At 38.0% G+C, this 27,516-nt stretch overlaps 4 protein-coding genes across 4 annotated transcripts; 3 read left to right on the plus strand and 1 right to left on the minus strand.

Moving 5' to 3' along the window:
• Positions 1 to 3,473: 3,473 nt before the first annotated feature.
• LOC145489265 (uncharacterized) lies at positions 3,474 to 9,627 on the plus strand. The gene is made up of 6 exons (XM_081468229.1): positions 3,474 to 3,567; positions 4,364 to 4,425; positions 5,145 to 5,265; positions 6,067 to 7,012; positions 7,611 to 7,685; positions 8,635 to 9,627. Exons 2-6 carry the CDS (start codon positions 4,366 to 4,368, stop codon positions 8,732 to 8,734), a joined length of 1,302 nt encoding a protein of 433 aa, XP_081324355.1. The 5' UTR covers positions 3,474 to 3,567; positions 4,364 to 4,365; the 3' UTR covers positions 8,735 to 9,627.
• A 1,105-nt stretch (positions 9,628 to 10,732) lies between these two features.
• LOC145489266 (protein lin-7 homolog C-like) lies at positions 10,733 to 16,278 on the minus strand. Its single transcript, XM_081468230.1, has 11 exons — positions 16,095 to 16,278; positions 15,049 to 15,090; positions 14,818 to 14,894; positions 14,509 to 14,580; positions 14,214 to 14,279; positions 13,735 to 13,829; positions 12,720 to 12,768; positions 11,922 to 11,976; positions 11,573 to 11,608; positions 11,306 to 11,364; positions 10,733 to 11,192 (listed from the first exon to the last, which is right to left on the minus strand). The coding sequence occupies exons 1-10, from the start codon at positions 16,129 to 16,131 to the stop codon at positions 11,309 to 11,311; spliced, it is 585 nt and encodes a 194-aa protein (XP_081324356.1). The 5' UTR covers positions 16,132 to 16,278; the 3' UTR covers positions 10,733 to 11,192; positions 11,306 to 11,308.
• A 1,874-nt stretch (positions 16,279 to 18,152) lies between these two features.
• On the plus strand, positions 18,153 to 19,340 carry LOC145491225 (melatonin receptor type 1A-like). The gene has a single exon (XM_081470378.1). It carries the CDS (start codon positions 18,223 to 18,225, stop codon positions 19,237 to 19,239), a length of 1,017 nt encoding a protein of 338 aa, XP_081326504.1. The 5' UTR covers positions 18,153 to 18,222; the 3' UTR covers positions 19,240 to 19,340.
• Positions 19,341 to 24,135: 4,795 nt separating this feature from the next.
• On the plus strand, positions 24,136 to 25,372 carry LOC145491220 (melatonin receptor type 1A-like). The gene has a single exon (XM_081470374.1). It carries the CDS (start codon positions 24,136 to 24,138, stop codon positions 25,144 to 25,146), a length of 1,011 nt encoding a protein of 336 aa, XP_081326500.1. The 3' UTR covers positions 25,147 to 25,372.
• The last annotated feature ends 2,144 nt before the right edge of the window (positions 25,373 to 27,516 follow it).

Consider the following 27,516-nt stretch of genomic DNA (forward strand, 5'->3'; position numbering starts at 1 on the left):
TTAAAACTCGATCTAGAATACGCTTAATACGTACAGATACAGTACATGTACTCTTAAAATTGAGGGCTTCGCGCTTAGTTCGACTCAATTCGACACAGATCTTAGGAGTATAAACTTCTGTCTTTTTTACTTAACGCTTGCTTTAAGGCGCGTCTAAGAAGTAAAAAGAAGCGGCTAAATCGGGTTTTTCTGGCTATTTCTGAAAAGCCAGGATATTAAAAATAATGAGGAAAACCAGGTCGACTTGCCATTAATGAGCTGAGTTTAATTGCATACGAGAAAAAGACATAAAAGTCTTCACAATATTGTTCTGAGCAATAATGAATGGCATACTCCGAAAAGAAATAAATTAAATCAGAGTTCTGTTCGAAGGCGGTTTTTTTATAGTCCGCGGTTTAACGATCAATTATATTTTTCCTTTAGGTTCTCTTGAAGTTGACTGATTGAAAGCCTTCCTGTTGGATTTTCGAAACAGTAGATTCTCTGGTTTGACACTGATACCACATCTGCGGGGTTTTTTGGTCCGACGTTAATTTTTTTTCCATCGTTTACATTTTTCAATTACACGAGAACGCAAGTTTATTAAGAAGTTATGCAAATGAAATATCTGTTCTGGAAACATCTGTCACAGGGTTTGATATTTGCTGATATGACTTCGTATCAACCCGGAAAACAACGAAACGGGGATTGGCGAGCGTTAAATTTTTGTTAAAAGATTGCTTGAAAAATAAACCTTCCTACGGCGCCTGGAAGGTTAAATCAGAAGAAAGAAAACAAACAATGAGGTGTGAAGAAAGTGTTCGTTAGAAAATTAGGATTTCTAACTTTTTTCTATTCATCAGAATACTGTATTGTGCGTGAACGGCAGGCAGTCCTAGCGAAGGCGTGTTTAACTCATTACTGCAACACAGCTGCACGGTTATCCTATAAACAGTCGTTAACTAAGATTTTTAGTAATTAAAGGCTCTCAATAAAATCTTGGTAAACTACTTACTGCTGCCATGTGCGGTGAAACAGTAAATAATTATCTCGCTGAATGCAAACTTTTCTTCCGCTAAAGAGAATGGTTTTTTAAAACTACAACAATCTCAAAGAAAAGGGAAAGTTTTAATGAGTTCCTCGATGAAAGAAGGACTGTGATCACAGACAGCTGAAAGTTATGCAAAGCCTTCTTTTGGAATGCTTCAAGCTATTCCAGTGTTTGATTCCCTTGATTTTCAGTCTCAGTTTCTTTCTCACAACAGTGTTAATTCACAACTACCTGGTAGAATGGAATTGAGGTGCAGGTCATTGAAATGAATAAAGTATATTTTGCGTACTTGTGTGACACCGAGGAAGACGTGTAAATTTCTATTCAAGCTGTCGCTTAGCAAAAGGGAAGGCTGTAAATGTAAACTTAACTCAATTGTTTCGCGGCGCACCGATAGCATAGAGAAAGTTAAAACAACGTATTGAACATGCAGTTTTTTATACGATAGATTATCGCCCTAAAGGTTCAAAATGGCGTCTTTTCGGGCTTAAACATCTCGGTATAAACACTAAAAATACAATACAAGGGCGTTGTTTCTGAGATTTCTTTATATATTTAACCGCCTGGAACATTTCAAGTGCTTTGATACTCTTTGATTTTCGCAGATTTAGTTTTCTTTCCCATAATTTGCCCTTGTTTTCAAATTTTTCAGCGTTTGTTTTGAAGTAAATGTTTTTTTTTAAGAAAAAAGAAACGCTCTTTGCGAATAGATTCTTTGTTTTTAATACACGATGAAATAATTCAGTATTCAAATTCAGTAGTTTTACAATGTTTTATTCACTTTAGTTTGCTTATCTTGCTGAGCAGATGCGCTGTTAAAGATAAACTAAACAGTGCTCGAAATTCGGACAGAAAAAACAGGAATTTAGTTTTCCAAGACATTCCGTGGCTCAATTTGTGTCATGAGCAGCGAAAATCGTAGCGATTTGGGAACTTTTGAAATTTTACAATAAATCAGTAGAACTGACCAGGTCAATCAACTTGAAATACTGTGTGAAATGCTCGCATGATGTTTCATAAAGTTATATTTTCTCGGCGAATTAGAGAACGGCCCAACTGGAAGCCCGCAGTAGTTTGGAAAAATGTCGTGCGAGCGACATTTGCAGTAGGTGAGTCAGATTTTCCAAAGCTTCTGCGAATCTTCCAAATTTTTATGACTCGATAGTAACACAGGGAAAAGGTATCATTGTGATATTTGTTGTGCAAAATGCGGCGAGGAAAAGAAAGTGGATGTCACATGGCGGTTAGCTTCGCGCTTCCATACTTTTCTAATCAGCAGGGACTTTCCTAAAGATAGAGCAAAAGCCAAGGAAAGAAAGCAAGCAAAATGAGCTCAGTTATTGAAGCGAAAGGAAAGGAATTCATGAAGTCTTCAGCCTTAGTCCGCAGCGTAAGGCCCAGAGTTTAAGTACAACACTAAGCGTAATGGATGAGTTTCTTTGCGTGTCTAACTAAACTGATTTCACTGTGTCCACTGTCGGCAACATTACGCTTGGCCGAACAACCATCGGTCATTTCTTGTCTTGTGTTTTATCATTTTTGTCGCCTATTTCTTTCGAGAGCAAAAAGCACTAACTCAGTACGGTTTATTCTTTTTAAGTACTTAAAGCTACTTAACTTGACTTTACTATCACCATTTGGTTGTATAACTGCAACCTTCAGAACTTGCTTACAGTGTGTCACTTGCAGAGTGAAAAATGTTGCGTGTATAATGTGATGTCGTATAATGTCATCCTGCAGAATGTTTCTGGGATTATATCTACCGACTTGACTCTGCCTGCGCGACTCCTTCCACTCCAATCGTGCCTTTACGCTCTCTACAGGTCTAGATTGTACTAAAAATAACAAAACAATAATAAATCGTATTTTAAGTTTTCCTGCACAGAGAAAAATTCCACTATGTTACTAAATACGACCTACTCAAGTCTTGGCTTCGTAGCTGAGTCGGTAGATCCGGTCTGAAAGCCCGCGGTGGATTAGCAATTTTTCCGTCTTTGCCTCTCGCGCGTCTAACCATCAGAGAGAAATACTTTGGCTTATTAAATGGCTAGCTCGCTGAGTTGGCAAGACAAACCAAATCCTGGGCTGTGATTGGCTACCCGAGCGGGCACGATGGCGCGATCTTGCCCGCTGGGGATTACGCGCTATGTCCCGCAAGAAAAATATGTTGTTTATCCCATACAAGACTGAAAACCTTTGTTGACTGCTTCAGTTCGGTTCAGGTGGCTCGATATTGGCTCCGTTCTTTTTTGCGTGTTTTTGTGGACCTCGACTCCGTCTCGGTCCATAAAAACGCAGAACACAAACAAACAAAAAAGAACTTGGCCAATATCCAGCTGTCTTGCCGCTTGGCCTCACGCTTGGTCATCAGGCCATCGCCGACAGGGACCACTATGCATTCTGGGAAAGATTTCAGACCGAGTAAGCTGGGTACTAGTAAAATGGCCGCACAGCTGACTGACGAGGTTTGCCTTTTCTCGTTATTTTGTTGAATTTGAAGCATCTTAAAGCTTGGAAATTTTCCGAAGCTTTACAAGGTAAGTTCAGTAATGACATAAATTACTGTAAGGAATAGTTTTCCAGTTTAAAGTGTAAGGATAATGGCGAACACCAAACTTGAACAAGGAAATAGAAATATCACCGACGGTATTCGTACATTTACGACTAATGTGAACAGGATATCGCACTTTGGCGAGAAAACTGACTTTGATCTTCGAGCACAATAATTATAACTCATTCGTTCGCAAAGTTTTACACATGAGATATCATTCTTGCCACTTGAAGATGAAATCATAACCAACGTATAGTGTTCTTTTCATTTTCTGAGCAATTGCAATAAAAACACTCAGTTTTGATTTCTAACTTTGAGCCAGTTCAGCTAATATTAAATGACCTGATGTTTCTGTGTAGATCACCCCAGCACAGATCCCTCTACTCTCTCACAATGCAAATCTCCTGTTCAGATTTTCAAACTGCCTAAACATCTGACCACTGCTCCCAAAATTGGCAATCAGGAATGTGGCTAAGAAAAAAACTAAGCGAGGTTATTAACAACCTCAGTTAGTTTTACTGACAAGAGTGCCTTTAAAATTTCCAGAAGTCTTTGTTTTCTAGTTATGGTAAATGCTCCTTCAGCTAGTTACAAAATAGCCAGTTGCTAGCTCTTAACTACAGTACTATAAATGTGCATAATATAGAATTGCATATGTAACAGGGCTTTGCTGTATCTTGAAATTATGACAGTCATCTCTCTAGCTAGGTGGAAATAGGAGACTGATTGCTTTCAGGATTTCAACTTCAGTTTTAATTTGTGATTTAATTTTTTTTATCAAGGTATGGATTTCAAACAGCTTATGAAATTGGCCTCTCAGAATAAAAGTCATGCAAGAAAGCAGGTATTGATATTATTAGAATTTTGTAGTCTTTTCTCATAAGTTGTTATTATGATAAATGAATATCATGTCAGATGGTAGTATGTATTCACTGGAGAAATTCAAATGAACATAGAAATATAATATCATTGTTTTATTGATTAACAGACCTTTGACAAAATGTTTAAGCACTCTGATTAGTTCCTTGAATGGCCTGAATAAAAATTATAATTTTATTGTAACCACTATTGCTATACCCCAGGTAATACACGTATCACACCTACTGTAGGTCTTGATAGTATGGATCAAGCACAGTGACGTTGATATGGAAAAGACTGACAATTTATACGTTCTTTAAATAGGAAGGGATGGTAAATGAGAGATTTATTATGTAGCAACTTTACCCAGTCCAATGTTGTTTTTGCAAATAGTGGACCAATGATATTACACAAATTAAGTGATTGCAAGGGCCATACAAGGAGAATATCAGCCCAAGAAATTGACAATACAAACCAAGTGTAGTGAGGTCCATACAAAAACGTTATTCTCCCATGATGTCAGTTTGATTCCCTAAAGTGACTTCAGACTAGGAGGAACTTTCCTTTGATGATGAGACAGTGCTCTTTTTATTTTATCTCTAAATGCTCCTGTATTCTAGACAAGTATTGCAATGTATTATTGATTATGGTTTATAAATTAGTTGATATAATTCTTTATTATTATTTTTTTTACAAAATAAACAGCAAGATAGAAACAATGTGGCCACCAAGAGTTGTGATGGTAAATCAAAGGATAGTGGGATATCACAAGCTGCTGTTCAGGCATTTCTTGCAAAGAAAGAGATGGAAAAGAAAAAAAAGGCAGGTAGGAGAAATTGACATGCGTTGGTTTTTATTCTATTGATTCCTGATGCCCAGATGTTCATTAGCATTTCATGTTTAAGAAATAGAAAACATGTTTTGTGTTTCTATCGAGTTATAGAAACAAAAGTGGAAGTTTGGGAGAACAAGAAATACTGTGGGAGCACAAGCCAGCTGGTGAGTGTTTCCACAGCTTTTTCAAGTTCTCCCAAACTTTCACGAGTGTTTCCATTAAGCAATTAGATTATGAGCTTGAAATATCTATCAGGCATAGAAATCGAGAGCGAATAATCTTTTGTCAACTGTTTTAGGTATAAATCTACTAGTTGTTCAAAACTTTAGCTAAATCCTCTCCACAGACACTTTGAAAATGCCAAGAAGTGGCCGTCATTTTGTTAACAAGCGCACACTGCTACGATACAGATTGGTATAAATCTACTAGTGTTCTTTCACGAATGCCGTTTTCTGATTGGCTACGCTACCCACTATCTATTCTGTGATAGTTAGTAACGTAGCAGTGTGCCCTTGTTAACAAAATGACAGCTGCTTCTTGGTGTTTTCGAAGTGTCTGTGAAGAAGATTTAGCTACAGAGTTAGTTTTGAAAGACTAATAGATTTATACTAAAAAAATTAGATTATTTGCTCTCGATTTCTATGCATGATAGTTGACTCGGGCTGCGCCCTTGATAGAAATCTCGAGCTTGTAATCTAATTGTTTAATAGAAACATGACTTTAAAACAATCACTAAGCAAATTTTCTTTGGGCTATTTTCTGATTCATTGTTGTGTACATGTATACGGGTAGCTGAGGAAGAAGCTGCAAAACGTGCAAGGATTCAGGAACGCCTGGCTCAATCCCTTGGCACTAAAAATGCAGAGTCTGCGAAGGGCACAAAAAGTGTTCCAACATCTCATGAGGGACAGTGCAAGCCACCAATGACAACCATGAATGAACAACGATCAGGTAGAGTAAACGAGAAACAAAAACTTTCAGAACATAAAGCTTCTAAGACACCACATCGTCAGTCATCAGCAAGAACATCTGAAGCTGACAGAAAACTGATAAGACCTTCTCTGGAACCTGATAGTAAAAACAGGGATACAAAGTTTAAAAAGCCAGTCGAGAAGGTGCGTAAGAACCAAGTTAATGGAAAGAAGGGTGCACCTCTTAACTTTAAAGAATTACTGGCTGCTGCAGAAAGGAATAAGCTTGGTGGTACTAAATTGCGGTCTGTGGTAGAACAGGGCAACAGTTCAAAGAATAGTGGAGGCAATGGGGAAAGCAGCAACATTAAAAAGAGAAGCTTGGAAGAAAAAATTGTCATGCAAGATAAGACTGGAAAGCACAAAAAAACAGCTGTAAGTACAGATTCTAAGAGGCTGTCAAAATCAGTTCCAAATGGAAAATCATTATCTTCAGGAAAAGATTCCAGTATGAAAAAAGATTTCAAGAGATCACCAGGATTAGTGAATGGAAGCAGAGAAAAACCTTTAGAAATGAAAACAAAAACTTCAATGGGAGCCATATCAAGTGACAGAAAATTAGGTAACCCTAAGTACAATAATCCTGCTATTGAAAGAAGGCCAGTGAAAGCAGCTCATCTTGGCCAATCAAGAGACAGGGTGAAACTGAAGAGAAAACGAAACCCTTACAAGGATGAAATGGATGACTTCATTGACGACGGAGAGGGAGAGGATGTTCCTGATGTCTCAAAGTATATACGGGAAATTTTTGGCTATGACAAGACAAGGTTTGTATCCCTTTTCTTCAAAAATGTATACGCCAGCATAACTCATAATAATAACTACTTATTAACCCAGAGTGAGGTCTTAATGGGAAAATTTCAAACTGAGACCTTGCCATATTGACCAAGAGATAGCAAGGTCAATATGGCAAGGCCGAGGTTTGAGATTTCCCGTGAAGACTGAACAATTGAGGTAAATATTTAAGTGGTTTATTAGATGGCTTGTTGCTTTGTTCATGCAGGCCTGTAATCAGCCCATGCCCTAGAATTAGCCAATCAGAGGGCGCATTATATTGGCGGCAAACGCAAGCTATATGATAAGACTACATACGTGTTTTAACAAATCACCAGCATTATAACATTTCTCACCGTGTAACAAGATGTCTAAGTTGCAGGTGCTGGTGTGTGGTGACCTTTGGAGATTCTATACCAGCACTACGAATGTTTACAAAGTTTGGCTAACAACTTTGAACTGCTTTAAATCCTTGTCTGATGTTGCTTAATTTTCTCTTTTGTATTTGGTCTCAAGAAAAATGAAAAGAATGTAAACAATAATTTTGTTAGAATAATAATTTATCAAATTATTGCTATTTCCTTCTGACAGATTCAATGATGCTGAGGATGATCTGTCTTACATGGAGACTAGTTATCGCCAGATAGAGAGAGAAGAGCAAAAGAGGTTAGAAAATTTAAGGAGGCTATCCTGCTAATCAAAATTTGATAATAAAAAAGCCTTTTTTAAATTATAAGCACTTTTCAATATGGCATTCCCAGTTTAAAGTTTGGTCGATATAGACTCAAAGGGATTTAGCTGAAGCCACCTGTCCTGCAGCCTTGTCCAAAACCGTTACCCTATTTAAGACCAAAAAATCTACCCTATTTAAGACCTAACCAATAATTGATCCTTAAATCAAAGACTGATGTTAAAGGCACTGTGAAGGGCTTTTGATGATGTCTTATCAATAGTGTCGTGATGAAGATTTGCTTCTCCTAAAAAACATACATAATTCAATTGCAAGACTAGAGTGCAAAACCCATATCTTATTTGTGGCTGAATTGGCCAAAATCAATACCCTATTTCTTTAATCATTCTTTGGACACGGTAAAAATTCATCAGGGTTTACAAATATATCACTACAAATTCATTTACTATACTATATAGTTAAAAATTATGTGTTGATAACAACCTGTTTTCCATGAATCCCACCAGTCTATTTCATAAATCCGAGATTTAGTAAGTGCGTTAATTTTTTAAGCAAGTTAGCCTTTCTAAGGTTGTTCCAGAGGGTTGCACCACTGTAACTAAGACTATATTATGACTAGATATTATTTCTGACCAAAACAGCTAAAAACCCATACTCTTTGGGGTTGCGCATACCTAGTATAGAGCCATATAAGGTGAGTACCCCCCCCCCCCCCCAGCCATGATTTTAGCCTCAACTGTCAAAGTGTGGTTGTAATGACCCATCAAAAAGTTCTGAAAACTGTCTTGAGCCACCTTAATCAAGAGACATTTCAAAATATTCAGGTTACAATCCCAGATATTGTTAACAGTCTGATGATAATAATTTAGCTTACATGGACTGGAAGCATGAAACAATTTTGCTTTTTCTTCTCTTTTTTTCTAGTGCCAAGATTGCAAAGCTGGAAGATGAAATAGAACACTTGAAAGAGCTGGCTGAACTGAAGAAAGAGAAAGATAGGTTAAAAAAGAAGAAAAAGAAATAGAAAGGGCACTTTCATTAGGAGTAAAATTAGGTCACAAAACCTGGGTACATGATTGTACTTGAATGTGGGATACCAGAAAAATTAAAACTAAGGAAAGTTTGACAAGGATGGGGCTTTCAAAGGGCAAGGTTTTAAAGTAACGGTAATAATTCACGAAGCAACAGATGTTGCATGATTTGATAAAAATTAAGAAACTTCTGAAGTAAAACCTGGACAAGGTTGTTTCATCACGCTTCCCACCTCTCTCCAGAGATGAGGGTTACACTTGAAGGTGTTCAGCATACTACACGAGTATACAATTTGAGCATAATTTATAAAATTTTATTTATTTGATAAAATTATTACTTACATTAATCTGTATTTTACGACATGTATGTTTTTTGCATAATGAAGCACAAGGAATTGTAGCACCAGCAAAGACCAAGATAAAATAATTAGTTCTTTTAGACAATAAAATAAATAATTTAACAGTATTACGGTGGATAAGGAATATTATAATTAAAACAGATTTGCATAGATGTTCAATCCATCATTTGTATCTTAAGTTGCTGGTTTTTATTGCCCTTATTAAAATTTATTGGATATGAAGACAGGCACTACTGATACACTGATATTTGTTGCCAATTTGTTATGAAAGAAAGTGTGGATTTCACTGCGTTCAACTGGAAACAGCGCTATTAAAAGTGCAAGGTCCAAAATTAACTTGTGAAGTAGGTTGCTCATTCAACAACCATGTTTTCAGACCTAGATGTCCAAGTTGAAATCTAGTCACCAAAGAGTAGAAGTGATTATGCAGTATAACTATTAGAAAATGCTTATGGCTGCACTGCAGTTAACACAATTATAGTACAGTATTCAATTGTAGAGCTGAATAAAACGAGATTGACATACAATGATTGTGTTTATTGTCCATCAATGTAAAATTACTTTTAAGTATTTCACTTTATTGCCATCATCGTCATTGTCATCATCAACATGTACATTGTGTACAACAGCATTTCTCAAGCAGAAATCTTGACCAAAGATTATAAGTTTTAGGGTCTTTTAACAACTGTTCATATATCGAGAGGTTGGCAGCTTGAATTGTGGTCATCTAATGAGCAATCACACTGTGATTTGATGGTCAGTACTGGTTGACTAAATTTCGGACCCTGAAGTGCCGCATTTGTCTAGTTCTCTCCTTTTTGCAGAACATAGCAAAGGGAATATAGGGGAAAGCTAAAGTGCACATCAACTGGGTGATAATTGCAATTGGGTGATAATTTAACCAATTTCCATGTTTCTATCAAGTGTATACGAAACACTATTGGAAGTTTGGACACAAGCCAAAGACAAGTGTGTACACATCTTTTTTGAGCTCTTCCAGGCTTAGTGTTTCTAGAACTTGATGAAAACACAAGTCCAGGGCAACTCACTCATTTATTTTAATTATCAAAATGTAAATTCTCAGCTCATGCTTGTTCTGCATTTTCATTGAGTTAGTAGTATGGCATTTAGCATGAACTTTCTCAGAGGGTGTTCTAACCAATTTAAATTTTTTGCTTGAATCTTACATTTTAGTAGCCTCCTACAAAGATTAATCAAGAGGAGATTAATCAAGAGGAGAACATTGTAGAATAAAGTAAAGGGGTTTGTCAGCTTAAAGGAGAAAAAGGGAAAGGTGAAAGCTTTTCTCTTTCCATGATGTACTTACCTTTCCCCATTTCTGTACAAAATAAATGCACAGAAACATTGGCAGAGAGACAAGACTGTGCATAACGCATTTTAGGTTGCTTAAATTGTTTTTATTGTTATTTAATTAATCTAGTTCTATGCATAGGCAGTTAACGGCCTGCCTAGATTAGCACTTGCTATCCGCGGGCCAAATAACATGTAATTCTAAAATGAAGGAAAATAAAGATCATGGTTGTGATTATGTTGACGTTCCCAGAGAAGACCTTGAAAGATGTACCATCACACCCAAGCTAAGAAAAAGGGAAAACAATAAACTATTGACTGCAAAGAATTGACTACAGGTTTATTCGGGTTTACAAAGTTCAAAATGTATCAGAAAAACCTACAAATTGTTTATTCTAGACTAAGAAGAAAAATGCAAGTAAATATTTTTGCATTGCATGTTATACCGTTTAAGAGTGCCTATACTTTTGAGTAAAATGCCCAGGCCTGGCTTGTTCAAAAGGTGGATAACACCAATCATCAGATAAATGATGAATCACTATGCAGCAGATAATGTAGTTTGTTTTGTTAACACTTATCCACTGGATGGAGATTTATCTGGTGGAGAGCATTATCCAGTCTTCAAACAACTTGGGCTGAAAGTTTAAAAAAGACTATAAGGTGAAATAACACTCCGTAAATAAAAAAATTCATGGTGGATATCGTGTTCTGTTTGTCTGTTCCTTGAGATTGCCAGTGGAAAACAACACTCCAAGTGAACTGAAATTCACCAGAGACAAGTCTGAAACAAAAAAAGCACCAAAATTTCAGTACTCTAAATTGCAAAGTCCTGGACAGTTCTGTTTATGTTCTAGCTTACTAGTTGTAGTTAGCTCTCACAAACAATTCCATTACCTATCAGCGCCTGCGAGATCCACGCTGTCTATCAAATCGAGCTTCCATTTCCTCCAGCACTGAAGAGGCAAAATTAATTAGAATTTAATCAGTGGAATAAGAAGTAGAGGACCACTGCCTCGCTCAAAACAATATTAAACAAAAATAACATGATGTTCTTATAAATTATATGTCCAAGAATGCACTAAAGTTAAATTTTCTAACCAAAGGCAAAATTGATGTAAACCACATTTTCTCCAAAATTATGTTATTTTAAAATGTACTCACACTTTGGGGTGAATTTGACAACCAAACGAACACTTCCTAAAAAAAATTAACAAACAAATATGATTTAAGTTAATTTTTGGTACTATACTGATAAAACAATTAGAAAATAACAATATTGGCTTTCTGTTCATGTTGCCCAGGGCATTTTATGAATCTCGTGGTCATTCTGATACAGTTGCTAACTCTGAAATTACTGGCCAACTTATTTTAAATCTATTTGCGAATGGGTCTTTCAAGACATGAAGGGTTATATTAAACAAATTTACAAAATTCAAAATTCCCCGCTATATTTGACAAAAGGCTAATGATAAGTTACTAAAATGCAGCTTTATTCTTTTTACCAACACACCTTCAGCTGCTTTCAACAGATCCACAGCTTTCTCGTGATTTTCTCCTTCAACACTCTTACAAAGAAATAAAATAAATTAACTAAATCAAGCTTGAAACTGGTTAAATTGTTTTTATTTTTTTTGGGGGGGGGGGGGGGGAGTTGTGGGATATAAAAGGTCAGTTGTGAATAAAAACCAAGAGAGACTGATGTATCCAACTTAACAATTCCACATCAATGTTAACTGGATAAACCAGTATTAAATGGTTGCATTCCTTTCGGCTTTGGGGTGATCTGGATCAGGATCAGTGATTCAAGATCGCTCAGATCATGGTGCATCAAAGTAACTGATGAATCCACTCTGGTCGCAGATTTATTGGTTCCTTCAAGGCACTGTGATCCAAGTGACCTTGTATCACTGATCCTGATCCAGGAATGCACCGAAAGATTATTGAGGTTAAGCTTTGTGATTGGTATATTGTGTGTGTGGGGAGGGGGGGGGCAAGATGGGGGAGGGGGGAGGAGGGAGGGGAGGGGAAAGAGGAATTAAACATAATTTTTCCATTCAATGTACATGACTGTGCAGAGGAATCCAGATTTTAGGAACAATCTAGAGGAACTGAAATTGGTTTGAAAAATTGAGAGGTTTGAAAAGTCAAGGGTAAATTTTTCTTGATAACTGCTTAGCCAAAGGAGCCAAAAATTGCTTCAAATAATTAGGGGTTTGAAGGTTTCAACAACAGGGATTCCACTGAACACTTGTAATTTTTTAATCACTCCAGTACTTCATCAAAGAATGACATAAAACTGACTCCTCACCACTCCATTAACAGAGAGCAACTGATCCCCACGTTTCAAGCCACCATTCCTAAAAAAATAAAACATTGTTGGAAACGTGAAAATAAAGTAGAGATCAGGGTAAGAAAAAAACCCAGGTCTGATTGCCCAGGGTAAGTAAATTTTGCTCTTGGGCAAGTGAAAATGGAAGTTTGGTGGTCTGGTGGGCAAGTGAAATTGGCCTCAGTAGTCTCATTAGAGATAATTTCCAATCAAAAACAATTTCAAAACTTGAGACTGCAAGATGAGCAAAACAATGAGTTGAAAGCAATAGATTAATTTAAAATCCAAGCATATGTGATTATAGACAGTACCTAGTAAATGATGTAGTTGATAAGGCATGAACACTGTATACATGTCCATTGGGCAAGTAATTTATTTTAGTGAGGGTAACTGAAAACTGAAATATACTGGTCTACTGGGCAACTGGATTTCAAATTTTTTCCCTGCCCTGGAGATATCAACAAGTTCTGTAAAAACTTGTTTCCAGCAGTTATCATAAAAGAAACAATCAGCCTTTGTTGAGATTTCAACTCAGCCAATGAGCAATGAAACCACTTCAAGGTTGTCAATTGCTGGCCTAGTATCATTTATATCAGGTCCCAAGAAATAATGTAACATGAATGCAAGATAATGCATGTAATGGAACATCACACATGCAGTCTATATGTAAAGGTAAAGAAGAAAATCACTATAAGCACAGAACCATAATACTACCTCCACTTTATTCAAAACAGAAGTGCCCTGATGTTGAACTTTATTACCATGTTGATAATGTGTAGCTGAGGGAAACAGTCCTATTCTATTAATTGTGGATACCTACACTGTAAATGTAAGGTCTGTGAGTGCATGTTTAATTTCTAGTTTTTTTTGTATATTAAACCCATTATTACACCCCATATTTCTGCAATGACTGCCTCCACTAACTGAACTGCACTTTGGATGTTGTGAGACACGCTTGCCTAATAATGTCATGAGAAAGAATATTATTTATCACCTGTCTGCCACACCACCAGGGATGATACGAGAAATGTAAATAGGAGAGTTCTGCTCTCTGCCGCCCATCACATTAAATCCAAGACCTTCTTCATTCTGAAATTTAAAGTGCAACATCCTCAAGTAGTACATTATCTAATCAATCTACTGACAGTTGATGCTTATTCTAGACTTGGTCATTTTTGGGGAGCTGATTTAAGTAGCCTTATGGTTACGGCATAGGAAAGAGTAGTACTGGTACTTGTGATAAAGGCCATCTGATGAAGTATTCTGGTCCTGCTTGATACAGTTTGAGTACAATCATTCACAGTAAAGGAAGAGTGAGAAATTCAGCCTCTTCCATAAGCAACAAGGATTTGCGACAATTTTGACCTTAAAAAACAATTTTTTCTTCCTACCAACAACCCTGCAGCAGTCTGTTGATTACAAGATAATGTTCCTTGACAAGTTTTGGTTGACAGAAAGTTGTTTATTACTCACCTTAGGAAGTTCAACTACACGAGGGTGAGCGTGACCTTCACTTGCTGCAAATGCTGCGATTGTAGCCTGAAAGTGGACACACAGCAATATGTTGTAAGTGCTACTATCACATCCACTTTGAAAATACACACAACATATTTATCATATAATATGACTACTTGTATGTAAGACTGTAAACCCTGCAATTTTACATCAACTGTCAACCTACAAATGACTGTGTAATATAAACAAACTGGTCAATATAAATTTAATATTCTATCTTTTGGTCTTGTGGCTTTAAGGGTTCTGTATTTACCTTGGCTGTAGCTTTTGCTCTGACTTCAGGGTTGCCTTGAATGTCAACTGTCTCATACACATGTTCATAAACCTAAAAACAACATGAATAATGGATTTGGAGTAAAATACAAAAGAGTATTGCAAAATACAAGTTGTATTTCATACTGTAACTACTCACATGGTACATGTATCTTGAAATTTTACTACCATCAAAACGGCATACACATGGATGAATGTTAAGCTAAACTAATGGGATGGATTATCTATTTCAAGCTATACTAATTATATTATTTTCATCTAGTCCAGACAAATACTCTTGTACATATACCTCACGGATGGCATTACAGAATTCACTCTGAAGCACTTTCTGCAAAGCCTGAAGTTTCTTTGGAGGGATATCTCCACCTGCAACACAAAGATTAATAAATTTTCACCCACATCCACAGAGTTAAATTTGAGAACAAAGTATATTTAGCACAATATACAATAATAAATATTGCATACTATTAGGTACTGCCAGTATAAAAAGAGCAAAAATATGCAAAAATTATCAACTCACTGCTTTGCAGTTTCTCCATCAGCTCAATTGCACGGTTGACATCTAGAAGTAAAGAAAAAGTTGATACCAGTCAGAGGACTGTCATTAAGGGCTGTAACTTGTAAAACCCTTTCACGGCTAACTATGCTTGATTTTCTCTTAATGCTACCAGTGAAATTGCCTGTTGTTGATAGAAATCACCCACAAAGTAAGAACACTTAAAACTTCATGACAGCCCTGAGTGAAACTCAATCATAGTCTACAGGCACATATTTTCTTATTATTGACATTAGTTCTAGGAACACGGTTATGTTGTAAGACAATACCCCTCTTAACAATTTTCTTTTAAAATTTTAATTATGCATACTGCATTGTTAAAAAAAAAAACAAAAAAAAAAACCCAACCTATCCTGCAGAACTGTTTTTCAGTTGAAACCCTCCACACCCCCACCCCATTTCACTTCCCACCTTCTGGTTATGAACAAGTACTTTCCTCTTTGGTCAAGGATTTTTTTTTTATGATAAGAGTCAAAGTTCAGTTTACCAGAAAGAGATTTTAACAGATTCTTATCAATGGGATGGAGTTTTGTGATTTTACAGATCCAAAAACACATGAAAAGACGGACTAAATTTCGGATCTACAGCACCTCTTTTGTTTTGACGAATGTTAATTTATTTTGCACAACAAATGCTCCCATAAAACACGAATCAACTGTATTCGCTGACACAAGTGAACTCGAGCATCAGCCAAAACAATGGGGAACATCTCACAGCTTAGAAGCTATTAAACGTATAGTGAGACGTGGAAAAAATACTGAAGGTTACAGAATATGAATAAACAGAGCTTGCGAGAATATACGAGGAAAACTCGATAATGTTAAAATGAAAACACGGCTTGCTTGCAAGTGGAGAGTCCCATGCAAATCATTGGATTGTGTCATATGATTGCCCTCGATCTCATTATATGTACTAACAAACGTCTGGCACGGACTTCGTTCATAGCAGTATTTTATCTGCGATGAACAATGTCTTACATAGCCGCGTAAATAACAGAAATATCTACCAACCTCGAGCAAGAGTAAGCGGTTCGTGGGGGCCAGCCATCTTGGACGCGTTCCTCGCCTCGCGATCACGTGACAATAAAAAAAACAGAAAAAGTAAGTTTCAGTCTTTCTCGGTCACGTTACTTGCCGACCAAGGTAAAGCAAAAAGAGACAAAAGAGGTTCTGCTCGCAGGGTTACCATGGCACTACCACTTCCCTCGATCATCTTTTTGTTTTCGTTGATTATAGTAACCATAAACACCCTAAATGCCTACGAAGAGAATATTACCATGGACCTTGCCTCAGTCAATTTTTTTTTCTGGCTACGGCCCTGCAAAGACAACGATTCTTCTTTGGCTTCTTGTGAAGCCAAAAGTTAAAATTGAGTTTATTTTAAGACCTTTTGATCGAGGAACATAAGCTGTTCGTATTCTTTAACATTTCTCGTGGCATTTTAAACAATACCTTGATTTTTAAATAGTTATTATCTGATTTATTTCAGTCTAGTTAAAGGATCGCAGGCTAGAATATCGGCAAAAAACTGCACTTTTAGTGCCGGCCCGGTGCCATATGTGGGTTGAATTTGTTGTTGGTTCTCGCCTTGCTCCGAGGGATTTTCTCCTGGTTCTACGGTTTTCCTCTCTCCAAAAAAGAAAACACATCTCCTAATTTCGGTTCGACCAGGATAGGGGACCTGCATGAAAACCAGCTAAGGCTGACGTGACTTCCTCTCGTAATATTGTAATTTATTTTATTAAAGAGGAAATCTGGATTTGAGTGTTAAACAGAAATTGGGACACGTACACGGGTTATTGTACATAAACTGTGCTCCATTTCCATGTATTTATCGTGACCTCTTTCTGCTCTTTGCATGTTATCAAACAGCAATTTACAAGCTGGAAATATGACAGTAAATCCAATACTTCTATGAAAATCCGATGTCAACCACAAATTTCTGAAAAAATTGCGTTTTTGAAATGATGCTAAGGCTTCAGACACCTGGTAATGGTATTGAATATTACTCTGATTTATTTTTGCTTATGAATGGTCAGAAAACGTGCTTCAGCCGCCAAATAAATCTTTAAATGATATAATGAGCTGAACAGACGATAAGGACACTTTATTCGCGCACTTAGTGCTCAAATGCAACTCATTGAAAAAGGAGGCGAAAAAGGCGGAAACTGGAGGTTTCTATTTTGGTTCATCAGTAGATGAGCCTAGCTATGGCAAAACCAGAGGTCATGGGGGTCATTAAAATTTAAGTGAAGTTTACTTAGCGGATCCCTTCTGTTTCTTAAAGCGTAAAATCAGAAATTATTTCCTCAATTAGCACTGAGTTAACTTTACTGGCAAATCATGGGAAATTCACAGTTTCAGTTTCAGTTTTAGTTTTATTATCGCACACTATTTACAGAAAAACAACTTTACGTGAGATGGTTTACAATGATATAGGAAAAATAAATACAGATAGAAATTAACTACAAGAAATAATATTTAATTGTGTACAGTGACCAAAGTAGCCAATGAGCTTTCGAGTTGGTCACTGTCATGTAGATGTAAGTTGACATTGGCCGCATGCTAAGTTAATTCAACATTAAAGACGATATTACTATCATAAAAGAAGAAAGACATATATAAATATGACAACACAGATGTTGTCTCTGGACCAACTGATGCCAAGTATTTTGAAATGTATGATGATGCAGTCACTGTTGTGTTTGTTTAAGCGGTTAAAAAATTAAAATCGAGTGAAATATTGCTGCTTTTTCCTTTCGCAGACTCCCCTCTGAAAGCAAGTTCCTCTTACTCTTCCGTTCAAATGAAACGATGGAACTCTCAATTCCAGTAGTATTATTCCTTGACAGATTTTAGGGCTTTTTGTGTGGACACTCAATACCTTTGTCCAGATTTATATTGTATCTTACCACTGTAAAGTAAATCCGGTTTATTAATTGACAGTTCTACAATTTCATAAAAGATCGAGAGTGAGAATTAAACATATTTGAAATTTAATTTTTTTTATGCTTTTTCTCGCCAACGCTACGTTCATAAATTGACTTTGCTCAGTATTCAACGTGGAAAACGAGTCGATAAAAGTCGGCATCACAGGGTTAAACCCAGAAAGCCGGAATTTTCCAGTCACGCAGCAAGTATGGCCGCCTTACCACCACGAAGTGTTGGACTTGTTGTGGTGGAATCATCGACTTCTGCAATTTTAGTTCTACTGGGTATCCTCGGCAATTTGCTACTTCTCGTTTCGTTGTACAGGAAACCTCGTTTAAAAAGTTCAACTGGCATTTTGATCGCAGCTTTGGCGATGACTGATCTACTCAACGCCTGCGTTCCCGGAGCCCTATTCTGGTCCTCTCTTACGAAAGGAAAGATGTCTTTTAGCAATTTTGGTTGCCAGATAAGTGGCTTCTTCATGCACTTTTTGACTTATGTATCTACGGCGACTATGGCTCTAACAGCAATCAATCGATATGTTTGTATTTTGAAGCCCAACGTGTCTAAAAAAGCTTTCAGCTATAACCGATCGATGCTCTACATAGGTTTCTTGTGGGCATTTGTAGCAGTGATTGTCTTTCTCCCTATAGTGGCTGGTTCCTCCACGTTTGCTTTCAACCCCGTCATGGCCGCGTGTGTGATGAAATTTACCAACACAAGTGCAGAAATCGGCTACACGTTCTTCATCGTGGCTTTTTTTGTGGTTTGCTGCTTGATAATCATATCGGTGTGCTACTTTCGCGTTTCCCGATTCATCCGCCATCACAACGCGAACACCATGTCGCAGCTGTCGATGCAAGAGATCAACTTGACCAAGGCGTTGTTCGTTCTCGTGTTTACGTTTGCGGCGTTATGGATACCGGCTTTCTTAATGATTATCCTAAACCGTCTGGTGCTGAAGGCTAAACTTCCCCGTCAGTTCGTTCTAGTCGTGCCTTATCTCATTTATTTGAGCAGCGCTTTGAATCCGTGGATATACGGTGTCATGTGTCCAGTTGTTCGTAACAAGATGAAGAAGACTCTTTTTGCATGGAAGGGGCGTGGCTCAACCGTCTCTGTCGGACCTGAAATAATTGTCGTTAGCACCTTAGGACCACCCCGACGCACAAGTTCCATCAGTATCATTACCCACGTCAGTGACTTGGCAAACGTGAGTTCATAACAAATCTACCGGGAGCGTTAGCTGAAGAAATACTCTGATTATGCACCAAGGAGACTGCGGCTATGAAAAGTTTCCAAGTAATGTATTCATTGAAAACTATCCTGGCTCAGCATTTTTAAGTTAACACTCTTTATTGAGCGGTTTTGTTTGGTTTTTAGATTGACTGGGTGGTCTGGACTATTTAATTTAATCTGGTGTGTGCCGGTCATGTACGGAAATACAATAACATTGCTCTTAAGAGCAGCTTCGCCTAAATATCAACCAGACTTGGAAATAGCGAAAAAATCGAATTTCTTCAAACTCGCCCAAAATGAAGCCCTACGGACACTAGTTACAAAAATGTTGTTTTAAGTTCGATAAATCAAAACTTATTTTTTTTACGCAATTTTTTCCTTTCGATGCCCCAATTCGGCCAAAATCGATCGAAAATGAGCGGCATATTCAGAGGCTCGTAAACTCAAAAGTAAAAATCTTCATAACAAACTGATTGGACGTTGTATTTGTACTTCCTTTCTTGTATGTTTAGAGCTAAACAGATCGCGATTTGATTAAAACTAAAATATTTGACGATTTTTCAAAGTTAACAACCCAAGACAGCTTAACAAGAGGACTACATTTAGCCTATTTTCAAATGCTAAAAAGGCATTCTGGTACACGGCTTTTCCCAAAACGACTAGTTTGGTCTGAAAGAGCATTGTTTCTTCTTCAAATCAGTGAAATAAAATTTTTGGGTAAATAAAATCGCGAACGCTGAGATAGCGAACTAAATGCAGCACTTCTTCCTGAAAACGTGACCTTTGACCCAAGCGTAACGGAAACCGATTACTGTAAGAAAACCCGGAAGAAAAGCAAACGCTTCGTTATTTTGAAACACTTGCTAGTGATTTCTCTCCGAACCATTATTGAAAGAAACTATTTCCAGATATGAAATCTTATAGGGTCAAAGAAGGAGCTAAAGGGCGCGTTTTGACACAAGAACTTTGTTTGCGGGGAATTGAAGCCAATGACCGTTAACGAATTCCAATGAAATTTGCGAACTTGAAGTATGTTAGCCGATACTTACCTGAATATTTATATTTATGGCAGAATCGTCTTCTTGGATTAGCCATCAAAAGACACTGGATCCAGTTTTGGAAACTTGTAAAAGAAGAAATGTTTAATGTTCCGTGATCTGCCCGCTGCTATAAATTCCATGCACATGCCGACCGCATGTTTGTCGTAAAACTAACTGAACTCCACTGACAGTTTCCACGGGCAACCCCAAAATAAACAATCCCGCAAAATGTAAAGTGAAATTGGCTGTCTTCGTGAACAGTTAGAAGCTAGAGTCAAGTTCCATTGCCTTTAAAAAGTGCTTGATTTTACTTTGTTCACTCAGTAGTTAATGTCACGTTCGAATAATGCGTATCGGTCACGCCAAAACACTGCAGACCGTGCAGACTGAGTAAGTTTCCCACACAAAGTCTTCTACGCGTTTGTCTATTTAATCAAAAGTCACATACTGCGCTTGTGCGGCCTGTGGATAAATGACAAACTTTCAGATATGTTGAACACCATTTTGTAACTAGCGCCAAAAAAATGAGCGAAAATTAAAGGCCCAAACAAGTCTGCACGGTCTGCAGTATTTTGGCGTGACCGATTCGCGGTAAGAAATATTGAGTGAGCAAAGTCGACGCAAACAAATAAAACCAAGCACTTTTTAATGGTAATGGGTCTTGGCTCTAGCTTCTAACTGTTCATGAAGACAGCTAATTTCACTTTACATTTTGCGGGATTGTTTATTTTGGGGTTGCCTATGGAAACTGTCAGTGGAGTTCAGTTGGTTTTACGACAAACACGCGGTCGGCATGTGCACGGAATTTATAGCAGCGGGCAGATAACGGAACATTAAACATTTGTTTCCAAATGTGGATCCAGCTTCTTTTGAAGGTTAATCCAAGAAGACGACTCTTGCATAAATCAGTATAAAGATTCACGTAAGTATCGGCTAACATACTTCAAGTTCGCAAATTTCACTGGAATTCGTGAACGGTCATTGACTTCAATTCTCAGCAAACAAAGCTCTTGTGTCAAAATGCGCCCTTTAGCTCCTTCTTTGACCCTGTGAGATTTCATATCTGGAAATAGTTTCTTGCAATAATGGTTTAGGAGGGATATCACTAGAAAATGTTTCAAAATAACGAAGCGTTTGCTTTTCTTCCGGGTTTTCTTGCAGTAATCGGTTTCGTTACGCATGGGTCAAAGGTCACGTTTTCAGGAAGAAGTGCTGCATTTAGTTCGCTATCTCAGCGTTCGCGATTTTATTTACCCAAAAATTTTATTTCACTGATTTGAAGAAGAAACAATGCTCTTTCAGACCAAACTAGTCGTTTTGGGAAAAGCCGTGTACCAGAACGCCTTTTTAGCATTTGAAAATAGGCTAAATGTAGACCTCTTGTCTTGGGTCGTTAATTTAGAAAAATCGTCAAATATTTTAGTTTTAATCAAATTGCGATCTGTTTAGCTCTAAACATACAAGAAAGGAAGTACAAATACAACGTCCAATCAGTTTGTTATGAAGATTTTTACTTTTGAGTTTACGAGCTTCTGAATATGCCGCTCATTTTCGATCGATTTTGGCCGATTTGGGGCATCGAAAAGAAAAAATTGCGCAAAAAATTAATTTTTGATTTATCGAATTTAAAACAATATTTTTGTAACTAGTGCCCGTAGGGCTTCATTTTGGGCGAGTTTGAAGAAATTCGATTTTTTCGCTATTTCCAAGAATAGTTGATATTTAGACGAAGCTGCTCTTAATAAATGTTAAGTAAGTAAGTGGGTGGGTCAGTCAGTCAATTAGGTAGTCAATCAGTCAGTCAGTAATGAATGCTTGAACGACTAGACAGAAAGAAAGAAAGAGAGAGAGAGAAAGAGAAAAAAAGAGGGAAAGAAAGAAAGAATGAATCAATGGATGGATGGATGGATGGATGGATGGATGGCTGGCTGGCTGGCTGGCTGGCTGACTGACTGACTGACTGGATGAATGAAAGGAAAAAAAATATTTTGTAAGCAACGCATACTAAGAGTCAAGTTAAAAAGTGTAGATAATATGATAACAAATAAATAAAATGTATTCCACGAGTAAGAGTAACTCTTTTCTGTAACAAGGCATTGTTCTCAGAGACAATTTTGCAAAACAAGTAAAGTAGTAACCAAGACAAGAGCGGAATGCCGTTATAAGGTCAAAAACGCGGTGTATTGGAGTCCCAACCTCGTTTCCATGGCTTTTTCCCTTTCCCATTGGGAATGAGGTTGCTGGAATCCAGTCAACTCTCCCCAGTCTGCGCGTGAAATCAACAGCTTCGCGCCCCACGCTCACTTCCATGTGTAACTCTGCGAGATAACTGGGGAAGAAGCATTTGACCCTGTTTTATTTTGCTCTTTTCATGATTAAAACATTATCAGACTAGTATCATAAAACAGTTACTGCTTTCACAGCAGCCGCCCTCGTTCACGCCCTTCCCTCTCCTGACTGAGAAGCGTATAAGCACGGTGATCAGTAGGCCATTTCCGAACGAGTTGCTGTTGCCTCTGTTTCACAACGAGTCTTGGTTCACAACCTTTTATATGGAAATGAGTTTTTCTCGCACGTTCATTGCCTTGCAAATCAAACTCATTTCCATATGAAAGGCTGTACCAGAGGGAAAAAGCAGATCGGAAATGGCTTATTCTTTGACAACACATGTAGTCTTGAATTTTATTTCATACAAATTGTGTCTTTGATTATTAACTGACTATATGTACTAACAATAGTCTAGCATAGACTTTGTTAAGAGCAGGATTTTATCTGCAATGAACAACGTCTTACAAAGCCGTGTAAAGAAAAGAAATAGCTATCTCGAGCAAGAGTTCAAAGAGTAAGTGGTTTGTGGCCAGCCATCTTGGACGCGTTCCTCGCCACGCGATCAGGCGACAATTGAAAAAGAGCTGAATATTTCAAAGACAGGAATTCTTCTTTGGCTCTTTGTGAAGTCAACAGTTACAATATTGTTTACCTTGTGATCTTCTGATTGCGGACCATAGACTGTTTGTTCATGTTCTTTTACATTTATTTCTCAATATTTTTTCTCATTAGTAATTAATAGTTTTGTTTTCGAAATAGTCATTATGTGATTTAACTCAGTCTAGTTAAAGGATAGCAGGCTACAATTAATATCGGCAAAAAAAAACTGCACTCTTAGTTGAAAATAAAGATATGCATCTGATGGTGTCAAGCAAACGCGAGAGATGTCACTTAGTGGATCCCTTTTCTTTTGTAAAGCGTAAAATCAGGAACCATTTCATCAATTACATCATAACTTTAATGGCAACTCATGGGAAACTCACAGGTGTTATCTCTGGAGCAACTGATGTATGTTTGTTAGTAAATCTGTAATGATTATGATGCGGCCACTTTAGTGATTTCTGCTCATTTCAATTTGTTAAGTTTAGATTTAAAAAAACGAATGAAATATAAATGATTTTTTTCGTTTCTGATTCTACTCAAGCAAGTTAACGTTCCTCTTACTCATTTGTTCAAATGAAACGCGATGGGTTTCTTAATTTGAGTAATACTATGCCATGAGAGGTCCAAGGACTTGTTTGTACACTCGCTGAATTTGTCGAGGTCTTTATTATGTCTTATAATTACTGCTGTGAAGTAAATCCAGTTTGCTAATTGCTGCAATTTCGTCAAAACAGAGACCCTGAGAATTAAACATATTTGAAATCTATTTTCTTTTTCATATACTATGCTTCTCTTGTTTTCGCCTACGCTCCATTCTGAATTGATTCTGCTATGACGCAGAAAACGAGTAGATAAAAGTCGATATCAAAAGTAAACCCAGAAAGTCAGTATTTCCCAGTCACGCAGCAAGTATGGCCACCTTACCACCACGTAGTGTTGGACTTCTTGTAGTCGAATCATCGACATCTGCACTTCTAGTACTATCGGCTATCCTCGGCAATTCACTGCTTCTCGTTTCTTTGTACAGAAAGCCTCGTTTGAAGAGTTCAACTGGCATTTTGATCGCAGCTTTGGCGATGACTGATCTACTCAACGCTCTCATTCCCGGAGCCCTATTCTGGTCCTCTCTTACGAAAGGAAAGATGTCTCTTAATAATTTTAGTTGCCAGATTAGTGGCTTCTTCATGCACTTTTTGACTTATGTATCCATGGCTACTATGGCTCTAACAGCCATCAATCGATACGTTTGTGTTTTGAAGCCCAACGTGTACAGAAAAGCTTTCAGCTATCACCGATCGATGCTGTATATTGCTTCTTTGTGGGTATTTGTAGCAGTGGTTGTCTTTCTCCCTATAGTGTCTGGTTCCTCCACATTTGCTTCCAACCCCGTCATGGCCGCGTGTGTGATGAAATTTACCACAACAAACGCAGAGATTGGCTACACGTTCTTCATCGTGGCTTTTTTTGTGGTTTGCTGCTTGATAATCATATCGGTGTGCTACTTTCGCGTTTCCCGATTCATCCGCCATCACAACATGAACACCACCTCGCAGCTGTCGATGCAAGAGATCAACTTGACCAAGGCGTTGTTCGTTCTCGTGTTTACGTTTGCGGCGTTATGGATACCTGCTTTCTTGATGGTTGTCCTGAGCCGTCTGGTGCTGAAGGCCAACCTTCCCCGTCAGTTTGTTCTGGTGGTGCCTTATGTCATACATTTGAGCAGTGCTTTAAATCCGTGGATTTACGGTGTCATGTGTCCAGTTGTTCGTAACAAGATGAAGAAGACTCTTTTTGTATGGAAGGGGCGTGGCTCAACCGTCTCTGTCGGACCTGAAATAACTGTCGCTCGCTCCTTGGAACCAGCCCGACCAACAAGTGAAATTACTACACACGTCAGTGTTTTGCCAAACGTGACTTCCTAACAAGCTGCAGAAATAACCAGATTCATGCACAAAGGAAACTATAGCGAGGAACAATTTGCAAGCCGCAGAAGTCGGAGAATGCACTTTTTGAAAAACTATCCTGGCTTAGTATGTTTTAAAGTACTTTCTCTATTTTTGTGCACTTACTGACTCTTTTACTTTTTCGTTCTTTTCTCCGGCGTTTAATAACTATTTATGATGTGTATGACACACCTGTTATTCAAGGCACCGTACTCTGGTTTACACAGGTCGTGTACGCAAATATAATATTGCTCTTAAGGAATGTATTGTAATATACTATAAGTCAGTCAGTCAGTCCGTAGGTCTTTACTCAGTCAGTCAGTCAGTCAGTTAATTAGTTAGTTCGTTAGTATAGAAGAAAGAAAGAAAGAAAATGAGAAAGAGAGAAAGAAAGAAAGTAATAAATAGATTCAACCAAGCGTAAAAACAGATTTCATTAAAACAACAGCAAACAAACAAACAAACCCGAGGAATCTATCTAAACACAATATAAATACAATTGCCTCTGAGTATCAAATAGCAACTCAGGTCTCAAGGAAGGATGGCCGAATGAAAGATGATAGGGCCATTTATATGAGGAAAATAAGCCGCGGCTTATGGTTCACGGCTTATTTGTGCCTTGCTTTTGTGTCGGTTGTCGTAGCAATCGCGGAATTGCGCGAGCTGTCGCGCGAGCACGGGAAAAGTTTGCCTTTCTCTAGCCCTGGCCAACTCTCTTTCGCGATCTTCTTGGCTACTTCTTGCCTGTTAATTCTTGCTCTCTGCCGTTTTCTTTTACGTTCTGCTTCATTTAAAAAAAATTCACCCAAGCATTTCACCAAAACAAATAAAATGAACAAACAAAACAAGGAAATCTCCATACTTCGTAAACACAATATGCAATTTACCACGTACGCCGGCGTCAAATATTCTCCTAGCAAATCCTGTTCGTTTTCAAAGCTAAATGGTTTCTGGACTTTTGTTGGTTTGCAACAGGTGTAGCAGTCTACGAAGCGGTTGTCGGGACTAACACAAAGAAAACTTCACTTCAGTGTGAATCTTCCAGGCAGAAACTTCCAGCAAAAGTTGTGAAAACTGAACTGAATTAGTCTTTTGCCGCCATTCTTATATTTTTGCCTTCATTCTCTATTCCTAGCAATGTTCGCTTTGCGTCGTTCCTCGCTCACATTTCGCCCCCTTTCTCTAACCCTCGCTCGCTCTACTTCACGGCACTGCTCGGTATTATTTCGTTTCCTTTATCTAGCCCTGACTCGTTCTACTTCATGGAATTGCTCAGTGCTGTTTCGCCTCCTTTCACATTCTCGTCCCCAGAGGCCGCGCTCCTTTTGGTCAGCACCAAGAATCTCGACCTCTGGTCGCTTCCAACACCGGAAGTCCGCGATTCACGGACTTCTCGTCACTCTGCGCATGCTCAGAGTCACGTCTGACAAATCTGATTGGTTCCAGTCTTATTCTATTGTGTTTGCAAAGCCAATCAGAAGCGGAATCTCACTGGATCTGTCCAGAGGTCGTGATTCCTTGTGCTGACCAAAAGGAGCGCGGCCTCTGAGGACGAGAATGCTCCTCAGTTCAGTGTCCTTTCTCTAGCCTTCGCGCACTCTCTATTTCGATTCTCTTGGCTACTTCTTTGCCTGTTATTTCTCACTCTTTGTCGTTCTCTTTCACGTTCTGCTTCATTCAAAAGCCTGTCTTGAAAACGTAATATCAACTCCGCTATCGTTTGTTGGCAATCACTATAGAGAAATAAACTTTCGTTTTCTTAAACGGATTCTATATCACGCCAGAAAAACGCGGGCTGCCCAAAAGCGCAGTATCACCTGCGCGTGATTTCCGGCCCATAAAAGTTATCTTGAGACTCCCCTCTCCCTCCTCCATAGTCTGCACGGACGGATGACCATAGTAGAAGCCGACAAATACAGGACATGTTATGGACGTGCGTGCAATCAGTCGTCTCAAGAGACTGTAGAACATTTAAATTATATGCGAGTGGGTGTGGGTGCGAGTTTTTGTTGCGTGTGTGATTTCTGTTGCTTGAAGAGTCGGATTACAAGTCTCGATGTAATACTACCGGATTAAATTGCTGGGCCAAATTCTGCCGAGTGTTGGTCGTTTTACTAGGTCCGTACAACCGCTTGAGAATGCTTTGACGAAATTTCAGGATCAATAATAGGACAGATGCATGAAAAACTGACGTCAATTTGTTAAAATTACACAGTTTCAATCAAAATTGAATAAAAGAAAATAGAAATAAGAAAACGGATTTCAGTAATAAACAGAGGAATTGGGCCACATGTACGGGATATATAATGTATTGTACATAAGCTGTGTTCAGGACTGAGCTGTGCTCCA

The sequence above is a fragment of the Orbicella franksi genome, chromosome 6 (genome assembly GCF_964199315.1).
Source record: "Orbicella franksi chromosome 6, jaOrbFran1.1, whole genome shotgun sequence".
NCBI lineage: Eukaryota > Metazoa > Cnidaria > Anthozoa > Scleractinia > Merulinidae > Orbicella > Orbicella franksi.